This window comes from Microcaecilia unicolor, chromosome 5, assembly GCF_901765095.1.
Source record: "Microcaecilia unicolor chromosome 5, aMicUni1.1, whole genome shotgun sequence".
In the NCBI taxonomy this organism is placed as follows: domain Eukaryota; kingdom Metazoa; phylum Chordata; class Amphibia; order Gymnophiona; family Siphonopidae; genus Microcaecilia; species Microcaecilia unicolor.
Window position 1 is genome coordinate 77,985,638 of NC_044035.1, and position 27,648 is coordinate 78,013,285.

At 43.4% G+C, this 27,648-nt stretch overlaps 1 protein-coding gene across 1 annotated transcript in view; it reads left to right on the top strand.

Annotated features, from left to right (window-relative positions):
- The window catches only part of MARCHF5 (membrane associated ring-CH-type finger 5), a 54,434-nt gene that overhangs the window by 17,691 nt on the left and 9,095 nt on the right, over positions 1–27,648 (top strand). The window contains exons 3-5 of the mRNA XM_030203003.1: positions 10,702–10,832; positions 20,012–20,195; positions 26,520–26,686. Of these exons, the coding sequence (XP_030058863.1) occupies positions 10,702–10,832; positions 20,012–20,195; positions 26,520–26,686 (482 nt within the window). The remainder of the gene's footprint in view (positions 1–10,701; positions 10,833–20,011; positions 20,196–26,519; positions 26,687–27,648) is intronic.

The window sequence follows — 27,648 nt, forward strand, 5'->3', positions numbered from 1 at the left end:
ACAGAAGGGGCTGTCACCAGATATTTCTCATATTTGCAATCATGGATATCTCACTGACGGCTTCCGGTTCTCTTCTCACGACTCCATTTTCCTCTCTGGTAAAGGGTAGTAAATTGAGTCCGCACAGAAAAAATTGGCTGTAATAGGATACTGCAGATGTGTATCCCCTGTGCTGTTGATTATCCTGAAGAATAAATAAATATCCTTATTTATACCTCCACTTACACCTAAGCAGATTACAAATATATATAAAATTCAACACAACTACTTACACTAATACAGACTTTCAGGTAGTCGGCCTAAAAAAAATCACATAATCAGATCTCGGCAAAGGCTTAATTTCTGAAGCATGAGGGAACTCTTTTTTTAAGAACAATGGTCTTGTTGCTTTTGACTTCAAGAGTTCAAGACTTCACTACCAGTGTTCAGATCTGTCTGTTCTTCCTTTTCCCCGAGGATAAGCTTTTCTGCAGGCTCTAGGCTTCAAGGCAGTGGATCTATATGTTGTACCTTGGGCTCAGTCCCACATGTGCTTCTCCCAGTTCAGACTCCTTTCAGGGAAACTTCCGTTAGCTTAGTGTCATAAGATTTCTGTCTCTCAGGAGGCTGAAAGGGATCAGTTGTTGCTGGCAGTAAATTAATTGAGAGTCTTTTTCATGGTTATTTTGCACCATGTAGATGAGTCTGCTAAGCTCAGCAGTGAATTGTGGTCTTGGGCACCTGACATGGTTGACAGTGGTCCTGATGGAGAGTTAGCAGGTCCAAATCTAGGCCAAGGGCCAGAGCCAACCATCTAACATTCCAGCAATCTCGTCCTCTATCTTGGGAGAAGACAGTACAGTTAATGGCAGGCAAAATAGTGTTATTCACTAATAGAAACAAGCTGAGGGTAACTAGTAGCCTTCATGCGTCCTGGTAAGGTGCTTAGATTTGGTCTAGGATGGAGTTAACCTGCAGGACTTTGCAGCAGCTCAGATGACTGACACCGTTATCATTCAGAAGAATTGTTTGAACCGACAACTTTTGGACTGTAAAGCATAAGGGCTGGAAGAAGCAGCTGTGGCTCCACTAGGGGTCAGATGGGACACCTCTATTAGTTGACCTCATATCAGCTGGGTGAAACTGCAAAACAAGCAAGTTCTTCAGCCAGAGAAAGAAAAACAGGGGGCTTGATATACTTTTAGAGCTAGGACTGACACCCAGTCTCCTACACTTTATTTTATTTTTTGCTGGAAGCCTGCCACCCATATGCATGTGTTGTGTGTATATGGGTGACAGACAGATTGCAGGGTGGTGGGGCAGTTGTGGGAGGGATAATTTTTTAGAGGTGAGGATAATTTGTGAGGTAGTGGAGAGTTGCAGGGTGCAGCTTTTGGGGTGGGTTAGTTTGAGAGGGTGGTGGGCTAATTGCAGGCGTTAGGTGTTTTTTTTAGGTAGAAGCAGTATACAAGGTGATGGGGCACTTGCAATAGTTTTTTTGAGAGGGGGCAGTTTGTAGGATGGTGGTGCAGTTGCAAGGGCTAGTTGTTCAGGGAGTGATATTTTTAGGTATTGAGGGCAGTTTCTTGGGGGGGGGGGGGTGGAGCATTAGTGGAAGGTATCTTTAGAGGTGTGGCAATTGTGGGGGGTTATTTTTGGTGTTGCTTCATGTTTCTCACAGTACTGTTTTCTACTCTTGCACATAATTCTTAGATTTTATTTTGTACAGAATTCCCCCAGGAGTAAATTTCAGCCTCCAGTGTTACAGCAGAATCCGGTTTTCATTTCAGCTCCTACTGGGACACCAGCTCTAGCTATTTTAAAGAGTTAAGATCTAATTTCTACAAGACAGGACTGACCCATAATATTTGTATTATTTGTATTTATCAATAAATTATTCACTGCCAGCCACTACTGCAAACTTCAAACGTCTTTGACCAATTGATAGAATACTTTGGCTAAATTTTTTTTGTAGGCTAGAAAAGGCTGATCATCATGCCCTTTTATTAATGCAAGGTTCCACGTTAGGAGTTACGGACCAAGAAAGGGATCTGGGTGTCGTCGTCGATAACACACTGAAACCTTCTGCTCAGTGTGCTGCTGCGGCTAAGAAAGCAAATAGAATGTTGGGTATTATTAGGAAAGGTATGGAAAACAGGTGTGAGGATGTTATAATGCCGTTGTATCGCTCCATGGTGCGACCGCACCTTGAGTATTGTGTTCAATTCTGGTCGCCGCATCTCAAGAAAGATATAGTAGAATTGGAAAAGGTGCAGCGAAGGGCGACTAAAATGATAGCGGGGATGGGACGACTTCCCTATGAAGAAAGACTAAGGAGGCTAGGGCTATACAGCTTGGAGAAGAGAAGGCTGAGGGGAGACATGATAGAGGTATATAAAATAATGAGTGGAGTGGAACAGGTGGATGTGAAGCGTCTGTTCACGCTTTCCAAAAATACTAGGACTAGGGGGCATGCGTTGAAACTACAGTGTAGTAAATTTAAAACAAATCGGAGAAAATTTTTCTTCACCCAACGTGTATTTAAACTCTGGAATTCGTTGCCGGAGAAAGTGGTGAAGGCGGTTAGCTTAGCAGAGTTTAAAAAGGGGTTGGACGGATTCCTAAAGGACAAGTCCATAAACCGCTACTAAACGGACTTGGAAAAATCCAAAATTCCAGGAATAACATGTATAGAATGTTTGTACGTTTGGGAAGCTTGCCAGGTGCCCTTGGCCTGGATTGGCCGCTGTCGTGGACAGGATGCTGGGCTCGATGGACCCTTGGTCTTTTCCCAGTATGGCATTACTTATGTACTTATAAACCCACAGCACTTGCTGTTCATCACTGACTGCATGTCCACATTAAAAACTGGTGATGATTGGGACACTTGCAGCACTTACCATAGGAGCTTCTAAATATCTGTCTGCCGTTCATGTTGTGTGACTATATCCATCAAAAGAATGGAAACCATGCCTGCGCTGAATCCCTGCACTCTGGAGCAAATCCCTGCACTCTGGAGCAAATCCAGTAGCAACTTATGATAATAATGGAAGATGAAAGGTCCAGCAGAATCAGAAAATCTGATGATCTGTGATCCGTTGCCCTCTTCATCTCATCCAACAATGCTGTCAATACTGAATCCAGCACAGAAACTAGGTTGTTAGGGATCAAGGCTCTCCTGCTTCAGATACACCCATAACTGAGGTGTGTCACAAGATTAAATAAACATAGTTAGTTCTGGCAGCTTGAAAAAGTGGTTGTTCATTTCCTGTTTGTTCTGGCTACTAGATATCTCTCTTCTAGAGTGTTTTGTTTTGTTTTTTACTTTATCATTTTTCTTTTATTAATGAATGCACAAGTTGAACAGTTTCATACCAATCAGTACACCTCTGATAAAATCAATTCAAACCTGTACTAATACAACTGAACGTCATCAACATTTTGTTTTTTTTTCCTTATTTCCCCCCCCCCCCCATTCTCCCTTCCCCTCACCCCCCTTCTCTCCCCCTACCTTCTTACTACTATGTTTCGTAACATTGTCATGTATATAGAGAAGTTCCGTACATAACCATTGTCAAGAAACCTATATATGAACTTCTAAAATGTATCAAATAGCAACCTATGTACTGTGCAACAAAATTTGAAATAAAATCTAAATTACTGACAACAGTCTGTGGTCATTATTTGCTGTTGCATTGCGTTACTGATCTTCATGTCTTCCCCGCCCTATACTGTTCAACAATATTCGCCCACAAAGCAGGAGAAACACATCGCATCTTTGTAGTGCCATTATCCCTTTTCTACCCCACAGTCTCCCCCCCCCATGCTGTACCCACCCTCTCTTCCCTCCCCTCCCTGCCAACCCCCACTAAGGTATCTTCCAGAGATGAACCCACCTGCAGTCTATGCCCACCTCCCTCAAAATCAAAGGGAATTTAATAGACTTCTACCTCTTGTATGAAGTGATTGGATGTATGGGCCCCAAATGTCTATGAAAGTCTTCCTCCTCCTAGAGGAGCCTCTTATTCCCGATGCTCACAAAGCATCAGCTCATGAAATCTATTTCTCCAGTGCCAGAAATCCGGGAGAGTACTGCCCACCCACTGACAGAGTAGCAACCTTTTACCAACCAAACAGACCTTGCAGACCAGGTGCCTCCCGGATGTGCTCTGTAAGACAAAGATCTCATGTTTATCTAGCAGTACACCCATCAGAGAGCAGACAATTTTAGAGCCCAGCAAAAAGGACAAATACTGCAAGACAGCAGTCCAAAAATGCTGTACCTGGAAACACTCTCACAAACAGTGGAATAGAGATCCTGGCAATCTCCCACATTTTTCACATAAAGGGTCTTCCACCCCTCCCATCTGAAAAAGCTGGGTTTTTGTGAGGTATGCTCTGTGAAGAATTCGGTATAGACATTACCGGTTATCTCCGGAATCCGAGAAGTCAATATATCAAAGTCCAATGACAGTCCCGGCCTAGCTAAGTCTCAAGCCCAACGCATTCCTATTAACTCTCTGTCCTTCATAAGTGGCAGTTTCCCCAATAACTTATACAACTTCGAGACTGAAAGCCGATCCATTCCCTCTCCTTCCAAAAATTGTCTCATCCGATGACAATGTCTGGATCTCAAAGCCTCCGAAACTAAGGACCTCACATAGTGTGTTATTTGATGATAGGCAAAAATGTTGTTCATATCATAACCAATACCTAAAGCTCCCAAATTTAACAGCATCCCTTGCTTATTTAAAAGATGCTCCAGACGACTAATGCCTAAGTGCCCCCAAACCTGAAATGTCCTATTATCCATCCCAGGCTTAAAAAGTAAGTTTCCGCAAATGGGTAACATATCCGACGTGTTTTTTGGTAAGCCCCAAATGCCCATCAGATCTTTCCAAAGAGACTGCAAAGATGTCAGCAACAAGCTATTCCGCAGATGTTCCGGAATGCTGGCTCTAGGCGCCTGTAGTAGAAAATAAAAATGGCAAGGGGCAAAGAACTGACCCTCTATTCTTCGGGGTGTATAGTCTTCACGGTCAAAAAACCAGTCACCAAAGTGCCTCAATAGACATGCCCTATTATACCGTTTCAAGTCTGGTAAGCCCAGTCCTCCCTCCATCCAGTGGCCCATCAACAGAGGTAATGGTAGTTTGGCCCCCCCCCCCCCCCCAACAATACCGTCTAAGCAGGCGATATAACACTTCAAAATCTCGGTGATATATAAGGACGGGCAATAACCTTAAACAATAAAGCCACCTGGGGAATTTCACCATCCGAAACAACTGAATGCGCCCATGGAGCGGGAGGGGCAAGGTCACCCAGCTCTTCACCCGTGTCTCCGTAGCACTTAGGAGTCTATTCACATTCAATCGATATATATCAACTGAGTTCGTGGACAGCCAAACACCCAGATAATAAAACGACCCCTGCGCCCACCAGAGCGGAAAAATCTGCCCCCACTCCCCCTTCTGCACCTCTGAGGAGGCCAGTGCCAAAGATTTCATGTAGTTAAGCTTGAACCCTGCATAATCGCCAAATTCTTGAAAGAGTTCTAACAAAGCCGGGAGTGACTGGGAAGGTTGTGTCAAGTGCACCAGTAAGTCATCCGCAAAGGCCAACAGCAAGAACTGCGAGACACCTATCGGCACTCCTTTAATCTCTGGATGGGTTTGTATCGCTCTAACCAGTGGATCTAAGGACAACACAAACAGTAGAGGAGAGAGCGGGCACCCCTGCACCTCGAAAGATGTTAAATGAGCGGAAGTGGGCCCCTTTTACCCAGACATATGCCAAAGGCTCCAGATACAACACCTGAATCGCGTCTAGAAAAAACCCCTGGATACCATATTGCTCCAAAGTGTCATACAAATAGGGCCATCTCACCCTGTCAAAAGCTTTCTCTGCATCAAAACTGATTAACAGAGAAGCCAGACGCTTATGTTTCACCGTCTCTAAGGATGCCAGTATAGCACAGAGGTTCCGAACTGCTGTCCTCCCTTTCATGAACCCCACTTGAGCCTCTTCTACCAAATCTGGGAGTACCCGAGCTAACCGATTTGCTAATATCTTAGCGTACAATTTGGCATCCACGTTGAGAAGGGAAATTGGTCTATACGATCCGGGGTCTGCTATATCCGTACCAGCCTTCGGGATGACTACAATCTGAGCTACCTTCATCGTTTCCGGCACAGTCCGCTCCTCTACCATGGAATTAAACAAAGCCAAAAGCGGTCTCTTAAGATTTTCATAGAACTGCTTGTAAAACTCCATACGATAGCCATCCGGACCCAGCGTTTTATGAGAAGCACTTTGCTGCAATGCCAGCATAAGGTCTCCCTCCACAATGGGGCTATTTAACCTCTGCAACTGTCGAGGGGACAGTTTGGGTAATTCTACAGAATCTAAAAACATGTCAGCACTCAGCCCCTCATCTTCCAGTCTAGCGTATAGGGCCTCGTAAAACTGGCCAAAACGGTCTGCGATACTCTGATCTGTTCTCAATAACTGCCCATTTAAAGCCTTCAGTTGTAGAACTCTGGAGGCTCCACTTTTACTCCGCACCATGTTCGCCAACAATTTCCCTGCCTTGTTGCCATATTGGAATAGTTTATATTTATAATAAAACTGGGACTTTACAGCTCTCTGATGCAGCAATTTGTTGAGTTCTTTCTGCGTGACCAAAAGCAGTGACTTATTCTCAGCAGTAGCATTCCGACCATGTAGCTTCCTATATTTGCGAACCTGCAACTCTAAACGCAAAATCTCCTTGTCTCGAAGCCTCCGAGTTCTAGCACAATAAGAAATAATATCCCCTCACAATACAGCTTTCTCTGCTTCCCAAAAAAGGGTTGGCTGTTGTCTGTGAATATCATTATGAAATTCATAATCCACCATCCTCTCTGTTAGAAATGTCTGAAATTTCTGATCTACTACTAACTCTAAGGGATATCTCCAAAGGTGCATTCCACCCCACTTCATGGGTCCCATCCATCTCAGCCATATCAAGACATGGTCTGAGACCGCATAAGGACCAATCTCTGCCTGCACCATCTGCGAGAAGAGAGGGCTCGAAACAAACAAGTAATCTATGTGAGATTGGGACGCATGGGCTCTGGAGAGATGAGTAAAATCTCTATCCGATGGGTGTAAAATACGCCACACATCCACAAGATCCAATGCATCACAAAGCAGGGATAAGGCCCGAGCACCCTCTCCCGAACTCCCAGCACCAGAGCCAGATCTATCAAGCAGGGGGTCGACCACTAAGTTGAAATCTCCTCCCATGATAATATTCCCCCCTTTAAACTTGGTTAATTTGGAAATCAACCCCTGAAAAAACTTATTGAACACATTTGGGGCATATATATTACAGAGCACCAGTTTCTGGCCCCCCGATTTCCATCTGTGCCACAATATATCGTCCCTCCAAACTCATTATTGTGGAAGTGATCTTATCCACATTTGTAAACCTTTTCTAAAGAGAATTAGTACCCCAGCCTTCCTCCCCACCGCTGGGGCCTCTAACAAAGATCCTACCCAGCCTGTCTTAAACTTTAAATGCTCTTTTGATGACAGATACGTCTCCTGCAAAAGGGCTATATCCGCTTGTTGTCGTTTCAGTGCCTGGAGCACTTTTGTCTGCTTTATGGGGGACGAAACTCTCCCAATATTCCAAGAGATAATTTTAAGTGACCCCAGTGTACTAGAAATCGAATATTAACACAAGAAAGATTAGACATTTGAACAAAATGAGAGAAATCCCCCCAGCCCATGGGGCTCCCTTCTCCAATCCCCTTTGTCTTTGTCCCTGAAATCGAGTTGGACTCCACCCTGTCGGATACCTCCTACCCACCCCTATCCCCCCTCCTCCTTGCCTCCCCCTAGAAACTCCCCACAGTATTACCGTGGTCTCGGATCACGTGAACTCCCTGCCCCCCCTGAACCCCCCTCCACCCTCCTCCAATTATGTTACACTCTCTCCTACAGCCCAATATAACCTGGAACATATCCAACTGTTGGTCTTGTACTCCCAATAGAGCCAACACTTCCAGGGCAAGCTCCCACAGGAATATTTAACACAAGCCATCTCCACCTCGTAACCTTAAACCAGTCCAATCCATCCGGACACAAAATTGTATAGTAAATCTAAACCCTTGTCAATGGGGTGCATATGTGCATAACATAATATAAACAGTTTAAATAGTGTTAACAAGCAAATTTTGAACCCTCTCACCAATTCCCCCAGTTCCTTAGGATGCTACAGCTCTCCGAGCCATTGGTTATACAAGTCTCTGTCCAAAAAAACCTCCTAGTGGCCTCGCTCCACTGCAGCCCCCAGGAACAGCCATACTCAGCGCTCCGCCATCAGCCCATCATACGCCAACTCACGCTGGTCCTTCAGCCGCCAAATTTCGATTCACGAATTGCAGTGCCTCTGCCGCCGAGGAGAACATGGTCTGCTTCCCATCGTGCCACATCTTTAAACGGGCCGGGTATAACAAAGCAAATTGTATTTTTCCTGGCAAATAACAGTTGACACACCTCTCGAAAAGCTTGCCGCTGCATGGATACCCCAGCCGAAAAGTCCTGGAAGCAACGCACCGTAGCGTACTCATATTGTACAGTCCCAGCTTTCCGAAAGGCTCTGAAAATTTCTTGCTTGTGAGCAAAATTGAGAACTTTAAAAATAACAACTCTGGGGCACGGGTCTTTCGGGTTCCCAGGCCCCAGCTGTTGAGCGCGCTCCACCCTTTAAGGGCCCAGCCAGCGATTGCAGCTTTAAAGTTTTAGGGAGCCAGCTTTCCAAAAAGTCTCTCAATTCTGCATCTTTAATCTTTTCAAGCAGACCTACCATTCTGATGTTACTTCTGCAGGCCCTATTTTCCAGGTCTTCTAATTTGCTCTCCAATCTTTCCACTTTGCCGTTCAAGTCCTGTTGTGTGGTCTCATGCTGCTGGACTCGGTCCTCCACATCAGAGAGCCGCTGTTTACATTGGGAGAACTCCGATTGTATGTTCTCCAGCTTGGCATCGATGCCTCCTAATTGCTCCGTGATCTTCTGCAGCTTGGTGTCCACTGAAGATCCCAGCACAACCAAGACCTCCGTCGCCACCTCCGCCGCCCACGCGGAGCTCACCGATTTCGGGCTCTCTCCCTCTCCATCCGCCATCTTTGTTTCCACAGCGCAACTCAGTGTCCCATCTTTCCTCGCCGGTTTAGTGGCCATCGCTTGCACCTCGGGCTCCGCTATTTCCCCCAGCGATTCACCACGCTATCCGATCTCCCTGGGTTTGCTTTCCGCTTACCAAAGCGGCGAAGGCAAGGTTTTTCGGGCGAAAAAGGGCACGAAGGAGGCTGGAGCTCAGCACGATACCCGCTATCTAGCCGTGCATCACGTGATCTCTCTTCTAGAGTGTTTTAACTTGTTCTATTTTCAGAGATGATGGAAAGACCCACAAACAAAATGAAGAGTGTATTATTTCTAAATAGCCAAGCTGGTTAAAATTACCTCTGCAAAAACAAGATTCATTTATTCATTTCACTATTTATATACCGCTTAGACCTAAGCGGTTTACAGTTTCATTTTATAGGTACTAGGTCTGTTCGTAGTGGGCTCACAATCTTAAGTAGTACATTGTACTACTGTTGTACCTGGGGCAACGGAGGGTTAAGTGACTTTCCTAAGGTCACATGGGGCTGCAGAGGGAATCGAACCTGGTTCCCTAGGATCTCAACCCACTGCTGACCATCAGGCAGCAGTGGGAATCAAATTCAGATCCCCAGGTACGCAACCATTAGGCCACTCCACTTCCTCACCTCTTCTACAGGAAACATATCGGACTTGCCAAGAAATTGATGATATCCCCTTTCCAAGAAAATGCATTCAAATGAGTGAGGTGAAGTCTCTTAACAATTCACCCAACTCATTCCAGAATAGCATTTTCTTAAGGGAACCTGCTCATTCTTAGCAGTCAGGTTGAAGCTGCCCAGATGATATACTAGTTTTGGCAGTGTTCATAAACTCCCAAACAAAAAAAAAAAGCCAATTCCTTTTCCAGAGTTGTTGAATTGCAAAATTCTGTTTATAAAATGTTTGATTCTCCAGCCTAATTTGAATTCATCAGTCCCATATTTCTTCCAATTATGCTCCAGCTGGCGCATCATCCTTTTTCTTAGCTGTATTTTCCTGTGAACTAGATTCATGGTATTGCTTCTTCTTAATCATCTTTTATGTAAGAGAGATTCTAATATAGTGCGCTCCAATATAGCATTCCATACGTCCAGTGTTTGTTAGGACGTTCCATCAGGTGTAGAACCTTGGTATCCAAAACATGTAGAAAGTTTGCTGAATCAATACAGTTTCTTAAGAGAGTAATCTGTTCCTTTTTCTCCTATTCTTTTGGGAAATGATCCTTCTTCCTTCTCAGAAAAGTTACCATATAATCTCAGCAATTTACAGCCACATTATAAAACAGCTTTGTCCCCTCAGAAACTTCAGAGACAAGTAATAAATCAAGAATCAGCCACTTCATATTAGTAGGAAAAGCTATTAGAAGGGTCGGCCCCAAGAGTCATGAATGGATCTAAAGGCTGCTCCTATGGAACTACTTGTATCATCCAAAAGCAGATTATTCTGAGTGTGTCTGTGTATGTAGTGAATACCTTTTTCATATATATATATTTTTTTTAACTGCCTTTTTTTTTTTTTTGTCATTGCAGGTCCGGTAGTTTATGTCTTTGACCTTGCAGACAGGTTGATCTCCAAAGCGTGTCCATTTGCAGCAGCAGGGATTATGGTGGGCTCCATCTACTGGACTGCTGTTACGTATGGAGCTGTAACAGTGATGCAGGTAATCTGTTTTATTGTGTGTGGGGTTTTTGTCTTTTAAATTTGTGCATCAAAAATCATAGTGTTCATTCACTCGGCAAACATTCATGGAAAAAGCAGCAGTTAACTTAAAACATTTTTAAATATAGCTCAACGGCTTCTTTCCGAAGATGGCCACTATTTTACAGCTGTCGACCTCGCTGCTGCATCAGGAGAATATGAAAACCTCTGGAACAAAAACATAATTAATGCAGTGCTTAAAAAAAACCATAGCAACAACAACTTAGAGTGCATACTTTATGTGACATGAACTCTTTGCAGTGATTCACAATGAAAAAACATGGTGATCCAATTTAAAAGCTTTTCTTCAAACCAAGTAGTCGGAGAACACTGACAGCATAATTACTTTAAACTTTCCAATCAGAATCACACTCTCGTCTGAACGACATAAACAAAATATTAAATGTAATATAGAAACTTGTAGAAGAAATTTTAAATCATCAAGTCTTCTAAAGAAAACATTGCCACTTCAAAGCCGTATTTAAACCTGCTAGTGCTTCTGTTCCTAAAGTATATATCCAGTATTGCTCCCACTATTGCTGTCTCTTTACGATCACCTCCCCATTTATTGGGTGGAACCTGATCTATCACAGAGCAGCTTAGCTCTTTAAAAAAGTGCTGAAATTCCACACAATGTTTGACTAAAGGGGCATCTAAATGTTTGTTTTTCACACAGCTCTGAAGTTCATTTATCCACAACCGTAACTGTCTTGACATTTGACAAATATACAGTTTCTTGCAGGGGCAGACAATGCAATATGCCACATGATCAGATTCATATGTGGTATGAAATCTCAATTTGTATTCTTTCCTAGTCTTTGGATCTTGAAACACTTGGAATTCAGATGTTTGTTTTTCATGTTTCACTTCTTAAAATTGTATTTGTTTGCATTTTATTTATGAAAAAAATTAGAGTGCTCAAAATTTTATGTGGCAAATTTTGTTTTTGTTTCTTTTGGGATCCCATATTTTTCTTTTATTTTTGTAATTTCTGTACAATAAAGCAGAAAGATGTGTACAGAAATGGAGCTCCATATTTCAAGAAAATCTAATACATTATGAAAACTAAATTTAAAAAAAACCCTTTCAACTGCTCACTAAGGTCCACAATAAGGATTTCAAGACTGAAGAAAAGAAAAGTAAAACAACCCCTCCCCCCCCCCCCCCAAAAAAAAAAAACATGGCAAAAGGCCATAGCAAACCTACCCTAAAGGCTCAGATCTCAATATAAATTAAAGACTTATTGAGTAGAAACAGGAGTTGACAAATTGGGTGCACATGCTGTTTAAGAAACAGAAACCTAGTATAACACGCCCACTTGCTATATGCATGAAAATACCCTTCATCCTTGAAATTGTCCCGCTTGGGCAGGTGGTAGAGGCCGCCTTATGGGCTTCCCCCCCTCTCTGAAGTCTTTCGAGCGCCAGGGTTTCCTCCTCACCTTGACTGCCTTCCTGCTGTCTGCTGTCCTGTCCGTCCTCTCCCCGCAGCCCTTCTTGTTTTAGTAATCGTTCTAGCGGGCACTCTTACAAGCAACCTTGTGTGTCATCAGGGGCCTTTCATTCTGTGATGCATATGCAGGAAGTTGCATCAGAGAAGGAAAGGCCCCCCCTCCCCCATGACACGCAAGGTTGCCTTTGAGAGTGCCCACTAGAATGGATTACTAAAACAAGAAGGGCTGTGGGGAGAGAAAAGAGAGCAGACTTCAGGAAGGCAGCCAAGGGAAGGAGGAGACACTGGTGCTCAGAGGACTTCGAGGAGGGGGGAGCCTGAAGGCAGTAGTTGTGTGTTTAAAAAAACAGAAAACACCTTTTGTGTATCACGCCTCATGTGCGCAGGGGGAGTGTCACAGTTGGTAAAAACTTACATAAGGTGCACATTATCCCCTGGATTCTATATAGCATGACTTAAGTTGTGCGTACAAATCCAGTCGTATCCTGGATTTGTGTGCGCAGCTTAATTAGTTAAGCCAGTGCTGATAATTGGCAATTAACACTAATTGGCATTAATTATAATTTACACACACTGTCTAAGCGTATTCTTTAACATGATACTCGTAAATTCTGAGTCACATAGTTGAAAAAGGGGCGTGGAATGGGCTGGTCGGAGGCATTTCTAAAATCTATGTGAGCTGTTATTGAATACACCCAGTCTGTGCCTAATTTAGGCGTTTGCATTTACACAAAGATTTATTTGCGTAACTTTCCACGACTAAATTTAGTCATGCAGATAGGCTCTTGGCGTATTCTATAAACCGTGTGGAAATTTAGGCGTATTCTATAAAGTATGCCTAAATTTAAGCATACTTTATAGAATATGTCTAGGTGTATTTTTTTTTTTTGCACCAATATTTTAGGCATTTTATATAGAATATGTCTAGGTGTATTTTTTTTTTTTTTTTGCACCAATATTTTAGGCATTTTATATAGAATCTAGCCCTATATGTGTAAAAGTATGGTAATTTAAAGAAAAGTGCATGAGTATAATCTTAGCTAGGGTAAGAATAGATAAGCAAGTCCTGCTACAGTAAGTGCTAAAGGCGAGTGCTAAATAAATCCACAGTAGCAGACATGGCCCAAAATACCTGTGAGCCCTCTTCAGCCAGCTTGTGTTTTCCACTGTCCACCACTGCCATTCATGATCTTTTTACCATCTTCGGGCACTTTCTTCTATTCAGCTGGCTCAGTTATAATCTCTCACCATCGCGTTCCTTACCTTCCTTTGAGGAGACACTACTTTGCATATGGGGTTGCAGCAGAGGATCTCTGGAATCCAGGCTGAGAGTGACATGAAGCTTCAAAGCAGCATTGGGGGTCTCCTACGTGTCAAACAGTTCCGAATGGGGCATCATCAGATCCAGCTACTTGAGCCCTCGCACAAACAACAAATGTATCAATTGAGTCTGAGGGAGCTGGCATCCCAGTCTGGGAGAAGTATGTCAGGTGTCTACCCTTCTTTTTAACCATACCCAAGATAATCAGACCATGCCATACCAGGTCAGCTTGTGGCCACCATATTGAAATCTGCCTGGATCTGATTTTGTAAAATTATTTTTGCCTTTGTGTTTCTTACTTGTAAATATGCCAAGTTAAAATGTGCTCAAAAATTGTCTTTTAGTTTTAAGTACACATCAGTTCTGTCAGATTTTATATGCATGCCTTTAATTATCTGGCTTCTAGCTCAGAAAAATGTTTTGTTAATTAAAAAAAACTTTTCAAGCTACTAATGAATAATCAGAATAAGAAAAGAAAATGGTATGCTTAAATATCAATGTTAATTAACATCTTTACTAATAGTCACTGATGACTAATTCTCTCTGTTTTCATAGGACTCTGAGCTGTTTCCATACTATAATTAATATAGATGATGGAAAATAAAAGACTAATAAGCCCATCAAGTATACCTAGTAGATATGGACCATATTAAAATCTAGGTTTTAGAAATACTGGGCAAAATTATTCTGAATGAAGATACCCACCATGGATATGGGAGTGTGTCTCTTTGCACCAAAGCGCATACAGTATTTAAGTCTTCATCTGATTTTCTCAGAGGACAAGCAGGATATACAGCCCTCAAATATGGATGTTGTCATCCGACAACCTAGATCAGAGCTATTTATCAACTCAGAACTCTCTGACAGTGTTCCACTGAGTATGAGAGTGGCATTTTCTGTGTTACAGTATGCCGTGGGGCCCCTCACAGTTCTGTTCTTTACCATAGAACCCAATGGTCAATATCTGATGAGTTCTCACCCTTTTTTCCTTAACTTCATTTGAGAGTGTTTTTCTTTAAAAAAAAAATGGTTTTCTGCTGCTTGCAGTCCAGTTTTATTCATCCCTTTCTCTTCAGTCTATTTTTAAGTTTCCTTTATGACTACTGTGTGGTTCCAGTCATCGAGAGCATTAGGTTGCATTTTGATTTTTTATGAAAATTACTTGTTTTCACTACAGCTGTTCCTCATTGAGTGCTCCAAAATATAAGGCCAACGTCTTTAACAAGTGCTTCGCAATGCAGCCACATTTGGCCATTATAGACTCCATGATGTATGTGGAATCTGCCTGGGTGTAAATGCTGCTTCTATGGATGGCAGCACCTGGATATTGAATCTGGCTAGAGCTGATGTAATGATCATTGAGTCAGATAAGTCCAGTTCAGTACCATTGGCATAACATGGAAGGACATAGAAGCTGCACAAGCAGTCAGCATTAGACTTCATTGAAGCTGAGTACTGATAAGGGGCTAAGGCGATAGACCATCCTCTTCCTCTATTCACCTCTGTTCATGCAATTTAGCTGTAACAGCTTTTGCCAACAAAGTTATTCCACTTCAGAAAGACTTGCCAGTTGATGCTCTTGTTGCTATGATTGAGGGAAATGGGGGAACTCTTGAAACCAGGATTCTGACCATGATTCTGCCTGCTATAACCTTTTCTCCCACTCCCTTTCAAAGGCTTCTCTTACTAGCCTGCAGCCCTCTTTTTCCTTCCTTTCTTCCATGACACTCTCCGTACCAATGTTCTATCATTCTTTTCCCTGCTCCAACAGCCCTCAGCATTCTAAAACTATGGGATATTATTATTAGCATTTGTATAGCGCTACTAGATGCACACAGCGCTGGGATATCAGGATGTAGTGTGCGGCAAGAGGTTTTGTACTGTTATATCTTCTAAGCCCACAGGGAACAGATTCTCCTTTCTCCAAGCTTCTGTTCCTCCTCCATCTATAGAGGGGAAGAGATTCCCCAGGCACTGTATTAACTGATTCTACTTGTCTTCCTGATCATGGGGAAAGGATGCCTTAAGCCCCAGTTTCATGCTAGCTTCTCTTTGGGCCCTGTTTACTAAGGCGCGTTAGGGTCATTCCATATCAAGTGGTCTGATTTCAGAGAAGTGCCCTGCTCGACCATTACGGATTTCGATGAAATTTTCTGTGAACGTTCATACATGTCCCCAATGAACACTGGTAAAGTTTTACGTTCGCTGATGCAATACTTGCTGAGATATAGTAATCTGTTTGACCCCATACTGCAGCCTTCTATGGTATGACTCCGAGATTTTGGCAACTTCGAGACACTGTATCTCCGGCAATATTTTGTTGAAACAAAACTTGGCCATCTTGTACAACTTTTTGCGCTCTATTAAACAAAATAATAAAAAAAATCTTCATGAGCGATTTCCATGAAGAAAACTTGGAGCAAACTTGGTCCGAAAAATTTGCGGCACGAAAGAATTGTAACGTTTGGCTTTTTATATCTCTGGAATTAAAGGAAAGCACAGGTTTGCTGTGTATAACAAAAAATTTTTTACACACCTTCCACCTGTTGGGGACACACCTATGTGTCCCAACACACTGGTTGAGAACCACTGCTCTAGATCCTCTTCCCTGCTACTAGTCTATTCCCTATAGTTTTATCCATTATTAACCTTAGCCTCAAGACAGCACTATACCTTCTATCTGGAAAGAGGCAATGCCCATCCTCTTCTAAAGAAACCCTTTCTGGATACAGCCTTACCCTCTAATTATTGTCCCATTTTTAAATCTGTTTTCTTGCAAAGCTAACTGAAAAGGTAGTTTTTTCTCGAGTACTCCCACATTGAACATTGACCTATTCTTCACACCCAACATGCTGAATTTAGACAACATAATAGAACTGAGATTGCGGTTACTTCCCTCGTCAGCGACTTGCACTTCTTGATTGGATCGGAATTTGTTTAGTAGTCTCTCTTGACCTTTCTACAGCCTTTGACTTAGTTGATCACTTTCTTCTTTTATACTGGCTGGTATCTATTGGTTTATCTGGTTTTCTTCTTTTCTACAAAGTCATTCCTTTATAGTCAAATTTTCTGTTGGTAGTTCTGCTTCCCACTCTGTCATGTGTGGTTTTCCACAAGGCTCTATCTATTCACTCTTGTTTAATATTTTCCTTAGCTCTCTAGCAACCCTCATTCAATATTAAATTTTACTTCTATGCTGATGACATCCTAATATGTCCCCGCTCATAATCAATCTTCATAAATTATGGATCTGTCTCAAGACATTCGCCAATTGGGTGTCAGTCGCTTATTGGATAATTGGATCTTTACCACCGCCAAATTCATCACTCTGTATTTGACATTGCCATTCCTTCTTTCCAATGATTTTGCTACTTAGGTGTTAGGATTGACTCTCATCATTTCATGAACATATTTCAGATGTACAAAAATAGGGCTATACTTCCCTACACTGAATAAGGTATCTGTGTAGCATTCTTGATTTTTCATCTCTACATGCCCTTGTTTTTTCCAGACTGGATTATTGTAATTCTGTTTATGCAGGTCTATCATCCTTACAGTTGAAAAGACTCCGAATGTTGCGTAACTCTGCAGCCAGACTACTTTTTAGAGCATATAAGTTTGAGCATGTTAAACACCTGTTGATAGGATTGCATTAGCTCTCCGTTTCATTTCATATTGCTTTCAGAATTCTTGGTCTTGCGCATAAGGTGTACTATTTAGGCTTTCCACCATAGTTGTCATTATTAACCATTCCATATTCACCTACACATTCCTTAAGATCGTTGGACTTGCATCATCTGGTTCTCCCAAGTCCAGAACAGGCTCACTATGAATCTACTTGACAATCTGCTTTCTTTTTCCTAGCTCCAAAGTTGTGGAACAATCTTCCACTCTCCATCCACAGTCAACTGTTGTATAAAATTGAAAACCCTTATGAAAACACTTTTGCTATTGCTTATGGTGAGCTGGCAGGACGCTAGGTGTCCTGTGGGTTGCTGGATTTTTCAGTATGCAGTGTATGGCTCTCCTCAAGCTATGTATGGGTCTCTCCTTTAATCCATCGTACTTCCTTTCTATTTTTTTTCCACTATGTGCACCTCTGTAATCTGTTTGTCAGCCCAGGCTTGTATATTAAGGTTTTAAATAAACATAAACATCCCCCCCCTCTTTGTCTCTCTCACCCATCCCTTTGACTTTGTTCCCTCACAGACTTTCCACCCTCGCCTTTACTCTCCACGTATCCTCCATTTTATCTCTTCTGTCCATCTGACTGTCAGGAAGAGGAGTTAGAGCAGTGGTGCCTTGGACCACATTCTGTTGGTGTGCTGCTCTAGACCAGCCTTTCATTTGAATTATATGGGACCCCTTACTCAGGCTCATTTTCGAAAGAGATGGACGTCCATCTTTTGACATAAATCGGAATATTAACATCCATCTCCCAGGGACGTCCAAATGGGTATAATCGAAACCCGATTTTTGATGTTCCCAACTGCAGTCCATCAGAAGGACGTCCAAATCTCAAGGGGGCGTGCTAGGGGCGTGTTCAAGGCGGGACTTGGGCGTTCCTAAGACATGGACATCTTTCAGCAATAATGGAACAAAACAAAGACGTCCAAGACTAAAACTTAGACATTTTGAGCTAGACCTGTTTTTATAACGAATAGCTGCAGTGGGAATTGAACCCACTTCCCCAGGATCAAAGTCTGCTGCGCTAACCATTAGGCTACTCCTCTACTCCACACAAGAGGTGCCCCAAATGACCAGATGACCACTGGAGGGACTCAAGGATCAACTCCCCTTCCTCCCCGAAATCACCAACATTTTTCCAAACAGCACTTTCAAAAGGAAAAGAAACTTTTTTTTTTTTTCTGTAGAAAATTACCTTTCCTGTTCTGATTTTGGACATTTTACAAAAAACGTCCAAATTCAGGCTTAGATGTCATATTCAAAAATGCCCCTTGTGCATTTGACTTGCCCAAAGTCACAAGGAGCAGCAGTGGGAATTGAACCCATGTTGCCAGGATCAAAGCTCGCTGCACTAACCATTAAACCGACGTCTTGCATTTGGATGTCTTTGCCTTCGAAAATGGACGAAAATCAAAGACGTCCTAATCCAAAGATGTCCATGGTATTTTCGAAAACAAGGATGGACGTCCATTTTTTTTTTTTAATTACCTTTTCCCTGCCTCCAAATTTGAACATTTTACAAAGACATCCAAATCCCAACTTAGACATTTCTTTCGAAAATGCCCCTCACTGTCACGTAGTTGAAAACAAGAGTCTGGCTCTGGTAGGCCGAAGAAGATGATGTGGCCTGAAGCACTGCTGCTAATGCTTCCCCAGCCTGCCCAGTAGTGGCAATTAGGTGTTTGAGGGATAGATAGGGTGGGGAACCTATAGTAGGAGAAAGGAAGTGCCCACCTGGTTCCTATGAGTTTATCGAGACTTGGAGATTCCTTGGTGTCATGGACTTTGCTGCCTTTGCTATGAAATATCATGAAGTGAGATTGACCTATAATTTCTTGGACTCAAGACACTTGAATAGGAGTGGAGGAGTGGCCTAATGATTAGCGCAACAGGTTGTGGCCTAATGATTAGCGCAGCAGGTTGTAGGCTTGGGGAACTGAGTTTGATTCCCACTGCTCCCTGATGGTTGGCAGTGGGTTGAACCAGGTTCAATTCCCTCTGCAGCTCTGTGTTTCCCTGGGCAAGTCACTTAACCCTACATTGGCCCAGATACAGCAGTAGTACAATGTACTACTTTGATTGTGAGCCCACTAGGGACAGACCTAGTACCTGTAAAATGAAACTAAACCTCTTAGGTCTAAGCAGTATATAAATACTGAAATGAATGAATAGTGATTCCATAATATTTATTTATTTATTCACGACACTTACCTACATATATCTTATACATTAACCCGAAATAGACTCAAGTTCAATGTGGCTTACAAACAATAAAGTGAGTAAAACATAATGTACAGAATAGAATACAAATTACAATAACTTCAAGAAGCAAATTAATACATTTGCAGTAAGTAACCAGGGATTTAGACTATCTCAAGGACAAACAAGTAGTTACGGGTGGATAGGTGAGAGCAAAATTAGGCAGGACTAGAAGGGAAATGAGATTAAGAAAAGGGTGTGGCTAAAATTCAAATAATAATCTTATCAGTGTGGTAAGCCTAGCTGGTATGTAATGCCAGGCTCCCTCATACTCTCCCTGTTTACCTGTCTTCAGTCCTTTGAATAATTGGTGACATAAAATAAAACAGTGCAGAAAAGCAAATGATACCCTGTTTGTGACCATTTTCTTAACGTAGTGCTGTGTTCTGAAAAATAGTTTTTATTTGTATTCTGTTGTATAGGTTGTTGGTCATAAAGAAGGTCTTGATGTTATGGAGAGAGCTGATCCTTTATTCCTCTTGATCGGATTGCCTACCATCCCAGTTATGCTGATTCTAGGCAAGATGATTCGCTGGGAGGATTATGTGCTAAGGTTATGGCGCAAATATTCAAACAAGTTACAGATTTTGAATAGTATATTTCCAGGTAATGCAATACATTTTCTTCTCCCATAGGCAGTTTTGTACGTTTAAGAGAAAGTGTGATCTGCTTATTTTTTTGTACAAGTAGACAAAAAGATATATGTAGACCTAACCCATACAAACAACCACCAATTTCCACAAACAGTATTTATATTAATTTATAAATATAAATAGGACAGTACACACTGTCAAATAGGGGATCAATCTCTTGCTTGACAGTACAGGGAATAAACTAAGTGCCAGTAAGCTCTAGTAGCTAGAAGGAGGAGGAAAGTCGCAATTATCCTTCCAAATGGTTTGGGACATTCAGGGGTAGATTTATTTTGCAATTCTATTGAGTTGAGAGAACTTAGCAGCCCCACATTTCTTTTTGAGATGGGTAGAAGAGGAATTACGTTGAGCACTGGTTGCCAGTACCTGGGATCTAAGTTTAGGCACCCTCATGCTAGATTAAACTTTGACTGCTTGGACAAGCTTGGACAGAAGCAGATATGCAATTTGCAAGCAGTTCCGAATGCTGCAGCAAAATTGGTTGTAAGCAGGAGACCCCTATCTGATCCGGTTGTATTGGTTACCTGTAAGGGCTAGACTTGAGCTTAAGATTTTGATTTTTGTTTTAAAAATTCTTTTTTTGTATTTAACCCTAGCTATCTGAGTTTAAGTTTTATTCCCCTTCATGAACTCTGCATTCTGTGGCAGAAATAAGATACCAATCCAATGTTCTTTGTAAATTGAAAACCACAGAACAACGAACATTGGTAGTTAAAGGAACAAAACTTTGGACTCTTCTTCTATCTTCTATTTGTAATATTAGGAATGATATATTAGTACTTATTTCTATAGCGCTACTAGACATACGCAGCACTGTGCACGTGAACATGTAAGAGACATTCCCTGCTTGACAGAACTTACAATCTAATCAGGACAGACAAACTGGATAAATAAGGGAATTACTTAAGGTGGGAATGATACAACAGACATGGGTACTAAAAAAGTGATTAGGGGTTAGGAGTTAAAAGCAGCTTTAAAAAAATGGACTTTTAGACTGGATTTGAAGATGGCCAGAGATAGGGCTTGATTTACTGACTCAGGAAGTCTATTCCAGGCGTATGGCGCAGCAAGATAAAAGGAACGAAGTCTGGAGTTGGCAGTGGAGGAGAAGGGTACAGTTGAGAGAGATTTACCCAATGAACGGAGTTTTCGGGCAGGAGTGTAGGAAGAGATACGAGTGGAGAGGTACTGAGGAGCTGCAGAGTAAATTAAGTCAGTAAGAAGAGTTCAATCTGTATGCAGAAACAGATAGGGAGCCAATGAAGTGACTTGAGGAGACAGCAAATATGAGCATAGTAACACTGGCAAAATATAAGTGGTGCAGCAGACGTTTGAACAGACTGAAGGGGAGAGAGATGGCTTAGTAGGAGACCAGTGAGAAGCAAGTTGCAGTACTCAAAGTGAGAGGTGATAAGGGTTTTGGTAATATTCTCAGAAAGGAAGGGATGAATTTTGGTGGTATTATAGAGAAAAAAAATGACAGGTTTTAGCAGTCTGTTGGATATGTGTAGAGAAAGACAGAGAGGAGTCAAAGGTTATGGAGCTGATGAGACAAGGAGGATGAGAGTGCTATCTACAGAGATAGAGAATAGGGGAAGGGGAGAGGTGGGTTTAGGGGGAAAGATAAGAAGCTCAGTCTTGGTCATGTTTAGTTTCAGATGGCGGCAGTGGTGTGCTGGAGCCCCGGTTGTTGCTGTAATCAGCTGGGGCAGGAGCGATCCTCATATGCTCCTACCCATGCAGTTCCATTCTCCTCCATACTGAAAGTTACTGCTGACATTTTCAATAGTATGGACTATGGAGGAGAGTGGAGACTGCATGGGCAGGAGCATATGAGGATCACTTCTGCCCCTGCTGACTACTGGACCACCAGGGCTGTGAAAGGTGGGAGCAGGTTTGAAAAACATGCTGCATGAGGGAGAGGACCAGCAGCGTGGATGAGAGGGAGAGAGAAGAGGACAAGCTGCGTGGATGAGAGGGAGGGAAGAGGACAAGCTGCGTGGATGAGAGGGAGGGAAGAGGACAAGCTGTGTGGATGAGAGGGAGGGAGGGATGAGGACAAGCTGTGTGGATGAGAGGGAGCGCGGGAAGAGGACAAGCTGCGTGGATGAGAGGGAGGGAGGGAAGAGGACAAGCTGCGTGGATGAGAGGGAGGGAGGGAAGAGGACAAGCTGCGTGGATGAGAGGGAGCGAGGGAAGAGGATAAGCTGCGTGGATGAGAGGGAGGGAGGGAAGAGGACAAGCTGCGTGGATGAGAAGGAGGGAGGGAAGAGGACAAGCTGCATGGATGAGAAGGAGGAAGGGAAGAGGACAAGCTGTGTGGATGAGAGGGAGAGAAAAGAAGACAAGCTGCGTGGATGAGAGGGAGAGAAAAGAGGACAAGTTTTGTGGATGAGATGCAGAGAGAAGAGGACAAGCTGCATGAAGAGAATAGTATTATAGGAAGAGAAAGCCTTATTAACAGTCTTGGATAACATAATGGTTGAGAAGAAGATTGAAACACTGGTGGAGAGAGTGCAAGAGTCATTAGCCTGAAGATTCCGAAATGTATTGGTCGGGACTGGGGAGGATGTTTAAGTGTGAAAGTTATCAGATGATGATCAGAGAATGGACGAACTGAGTTGCAGAAACTGGAGAGTGAGCAGTTGGAAAAGAAGACAAGATCAAGTCAGTAGTCATTCTGGTGAGTAGGGGTAGTGGAGCACAGTTGAAGATTGAAAGAGGACGTTAAAGTAAGAAACTGAAAAGCATGAGTCAGAGGGATCATTAGCATGAATGTTAAAATCTCCCAAAATGATGGAAAGAGATGAAGGTTCAAGAAAGAAGGAAAGCCGGGAGTCAAAGTTGGTGAGAAAGGAAGAAAGGGACTTATTAGGGTGTTGATAAATAACTGCTACTCGAAGAATAGACGGATGGAGTGGATTTCGAAGGAAGAAAAGCAGTGAGACTGAGGTGGAAGAAGAGGTTGAAATCTACAAGAGGACGAGAGTAGTAGTCCAACACCACCTCTGTGGCCAACCGGGCGAGGAGCATGGGAGAAAAGGTAACCTCCATGACACAGGACAGCAACTGGAGCAGTGTCTTCAGGGCAAAGCCAAGTCTCAGGTAGGGCAAGCAAATGGAGATTACGAGAGATAGAGGTCATGGATATAAGAAAGTTTGTTGGAGACAGAGCTGGTATTCCACAGAGCACATGAGAAAGGTAGAGAAGAAGGGGAGAGGAGAGAAATTAGATTGGAGCCATCATGGTGTGACCTGCACAAATAGGATGAGAGCTGATGTGGAGAACCAAGATTAGGTTGATATCCCCAGTGGAGAGCAGGAAAAGGAGCAAGAGAGTACAGAGAAGAGTAGGAGTGGCATGGCAACAGCGACGAAGATGAGATGCACTCAGACAGAATGGAGCTGGTTGAATGAAAGGAAAAAAATGTTGAAGCCTGAGAGCTGAGAAGAAGGGAGAAGACAAAAGAGATGGTGAGATGATGAAAGCAGAAGATGGGCAATGTGTTTCTGAGGTATATACTGGTTTCAGATGGAGAAAGAGATTAGGAAGGGACAGTACCAAGAAGAGAAATTGTACTGGAGTCATTGAGAATATCAGAGAGAAAATACAAACTGAAGAGAGAAATATTTTGCACGCCGTTAGGCATGTGGCACCTGGGTCAGAGGCCCTGGGAGTCACCTCGGAAAAAACTTTGAACACATGCAGATGGGCTGCAAGTCCTCCACTGCATCTGGAAGGCAGCTGGTAGGAATGCTGGGCACCTGGAGTGGAGGCCCTGGGTGGATTGCAGTGGTCCTGGGAGTCATCCTAGAGAAGGGTGTGAGGATTTGCAGCTGTGATATTCCGGCATAATTTGGTGTTCTGGTTATTTAACAAATATTTGTTTGGCTCCATCTAACCATTAGTTTTTATTTGTTGAAAATGCTATCCTATATAATAATTCTCATCTTCAACATTCTGAGGCTGCCTGGAACCGTGGTTTCCGGCCAGAGTTAGATGGAATAATAAGTGACGTTAGGGAGAGGGGAAGAGCCGTGAAGCAGGGAGCAGCGAATCGGCTGCAGCGAGTGTACAATGGCAGGGGGAGGAGTAGGGAAACACGTGTGTTTCCCTACTCCTCCCCCTGCCTAGGAATCGCTCGACACTGCCTGCTAACCACCCGCGCTGTGACCCTCCCCTCCCCCTGCCCCCTTCCAGCCACCCATGTCCAGCGACACTCCCCTCCCCTCCTGCCCCCCCCCCCCCCCACACATCACCCAAGGCCCTCTGTAACGACGGATCACCAAGCCCCTAACCCCCACCTCGGCATATCACCCTCCCTCCTCCCACATCACCAAGCCCCTCCCCCCTGCCCACATCAACCCCCTCAGCCCCCTTAGCCGCAAATATTAACTCTGTCCGGCCGCTGCTGCTGCTCCTGTTGAGCAGCAGCAGCCCGTTCATAACGAAAAAAAAAAAAAAAAAATCTTACAACTAAAACGCACCTCTGTAGACAGCCATCTCACATTGGCTGACGTCTCTGCAGCCGCTCCTCCTCTCCCCTCTGATGTCGCTGCGCTCCTCCCCAGGGGCAGTGACGTAGAGGGGAGAGGAGGAGCAGCTGCAGAGACGTCAGCCAATGTGAGATGGCTGTCTACGGAGGTGCATTTTAGTTGTAAGATTTTTTTTTCCTTTTTTTCGTTATGTACAGGCTGCTGCTGCTCAACAGGAGCAGCAGCAGCGGCCGGACAGAGTTAGTATTTGCGGCTAAGGGGGCTGAGGGGGTTGATGTGGGCGGGGGGGAGGGGCTTGGTGATGCGCCAGGGGGCGGGTGATACGCCGAGGGGGGGGTAGGGGCTTGGTGATGCGCCGTTACAACATACCCAAACAATGCCCTCTTGCCACCTATGGGGTTCCACACTCCTCCTCTCCCTGTGAAAGCCGGAAGCACCTGGTTCCTGGGAGTATTCCATGTGAAAAACAAACCATCCACACTGTCACTGTTTGCCGACCAAGGCCCCCCACCCAACTAACAAGATTCCTCCACCTCTCATAAAAACACACTGCAGCAAACCCCTCCAAGTTCACCAGACAACCCCCTCCCTGTTATATTGTTACACACACACAATATAAACTCCACACACACACACAATTCCTCAACCCCACACACCAACTTTGACACACTCTATCACTTCCACACACACAAACACCGCCACCCCCCCTGAAAACCCCAGCAAAAAACACTCAAACACTGATGCAGAACATGGAGAGATGCACAATTTTTTTTTTATTTTTGTTACATTTGTACCCCGTGCTTTCCCACTCATGGCAGGCTCAATGCGGCTTACATATTGTATACAGGTACTTATCACCCCTGCAACAATAACCATCCTCAAAGACCCCCTCCACTTTGCCAGCATGGCACACCCCCCCCCACCCGAACCAAAAAAAACACACACAAGAAAGCACCACACTAATACCAGACAGCAACAACACAGCCAACCCCCCCTCCAAGCCCCCTGCCACACCCTCTCAGTTCACCACCACACACTCACTCACTCTGTCTCTCACATACACTCTCCCTGACACACTCACTGTCTATCACACTCTCTCTGTCACACAAACACAGTCTCTATCTCTTTGTCCCTCTCTCTCACACAGAGTCTCACTCACACACACACTCTCTCTGTCACACAAACACACTCTCTCTCTCTCACATTCTCTCTCTGACAGACACACTCCATCTCTCACACACACTCTTTCTGAAACATACACTCTGAGGAAAACCTTGCTAGCGCCCGTTTCATTTCAAACAGAAACAGGCCTTTTTTACTAGTATTTCATAATAGTCTCTGAAAGGGTTTTATTTGCTCCTCATGTCTAATGTTGGTTGTATATTGTATTTTATGGATTTTTTTTTTCCTTTTTATTTATATTGAAACCTTTCTTTTCTGTAATTTGCTCTTAACTGGTTGGTTGGGTGGAATATAAATGCATTAAATTACCTTTTTAGCCTGAAATCTAGGTGGCTAGATTCAGATGAAAATCAGCTTTACTTAGGTGGCCAAAATGTTAGATCTTGTTTCTTCCATTACCTCTCTATGCAACCATATTACTGCAAGCAATTCACTATCTCATACTTCCTCATGTATGCTCACTGTCTAATCTCTTTGGGACAAAGACTTGCACCTATATCTAGAAATGACTACCAATGATTAGGAAAGATATTTTTCTCAATGTAAAATTCTTCCTCTATTACAGGAAGCTGAAGTGATATTTGTCCTGTTTCTCTAGGCATTGGGTGCCCTGTTCCACGTATTCCAGCAGAAGCCAATCCTCTAGCAGATCACGTGTCTGCTACCCGCATATTATGTGGAGCTCTTGTCTTCCCCACTATTGCCACTATAGTTGGTAAATTGATGTTCAGCAGTGTTAATTCAAACCTACAAAGGACTATTTTGGTAAGATCATATTCATTTTTTACATCTTTACACACACGAGCCTACAGTTAAAAATATATTTTTCCCTACATTTTTTAAAATCTATAATGAGACAAGGCCTTGATGGAAATAATTGATACAGTACAATACGCTTAGTTTTAGCAGCAGAGTGTACAGATGATAATAAATCCAAGTTGTGGGCTTTTAGACTTTGTTCTTAGGCATATAATGTTGGAGGGAACATCTGTTATAAAATCCATATTGTCATTTTAACTGATCACAAAACTTGTCTACATTTGCAATATATATATGAATCATTTGGAATCTCATTTGCCTCATATATTGGTAATTTTCAATATTTGAGACATTAAATTTGACATTAATACACCATTTCTTTTGTTGTGTACAGAGGCATAGCTACTATTTAATGAGCCCATCAAAAAGCCTAGGGCCACTCACTGGTAGGAGTTGCCACCTGCTGCACTGAAATGCCCTATTCCATCCATTAGCACCTGACTCCCTGCTCTTCATGATCTGGTATTTCTCTCCCTCCTCTCCACCCTACCCTCACTCCCGTTTGGCATCTATACATACACCACCATATCTCCTACCCCCAGTTCTTCAAACTTACAGTGGGTCACCAGCAACAGAAACACTGAAGACAGGCCCCCTTGGACTGGCTCCGGGACCTTCCCTCCTGTGTCCCACCAACAAGAAGTTGCATCAAGATGTGGCAGAGGGATGGCCCTGGGGTCTGCCTTCAGTTCTACCTCTACCTCTGTGAGAAACCCAGCACTTCCACTGCTACTGAACCTAAAGTGAAGGACTGTAGAAGGCAGGATGGAAGAAACACCAGCCCCATGGTGGAGAGGGGGGAGGGGAGAGAGATGCTGGCCCTGCGGTGGGGAGGGGGGAAGGGAAGAGAGAGATGCTGGTGTGGGGGGGAGGGAAAAGAGAGATGCCAGCCCTGCAGTGTTTGGGGG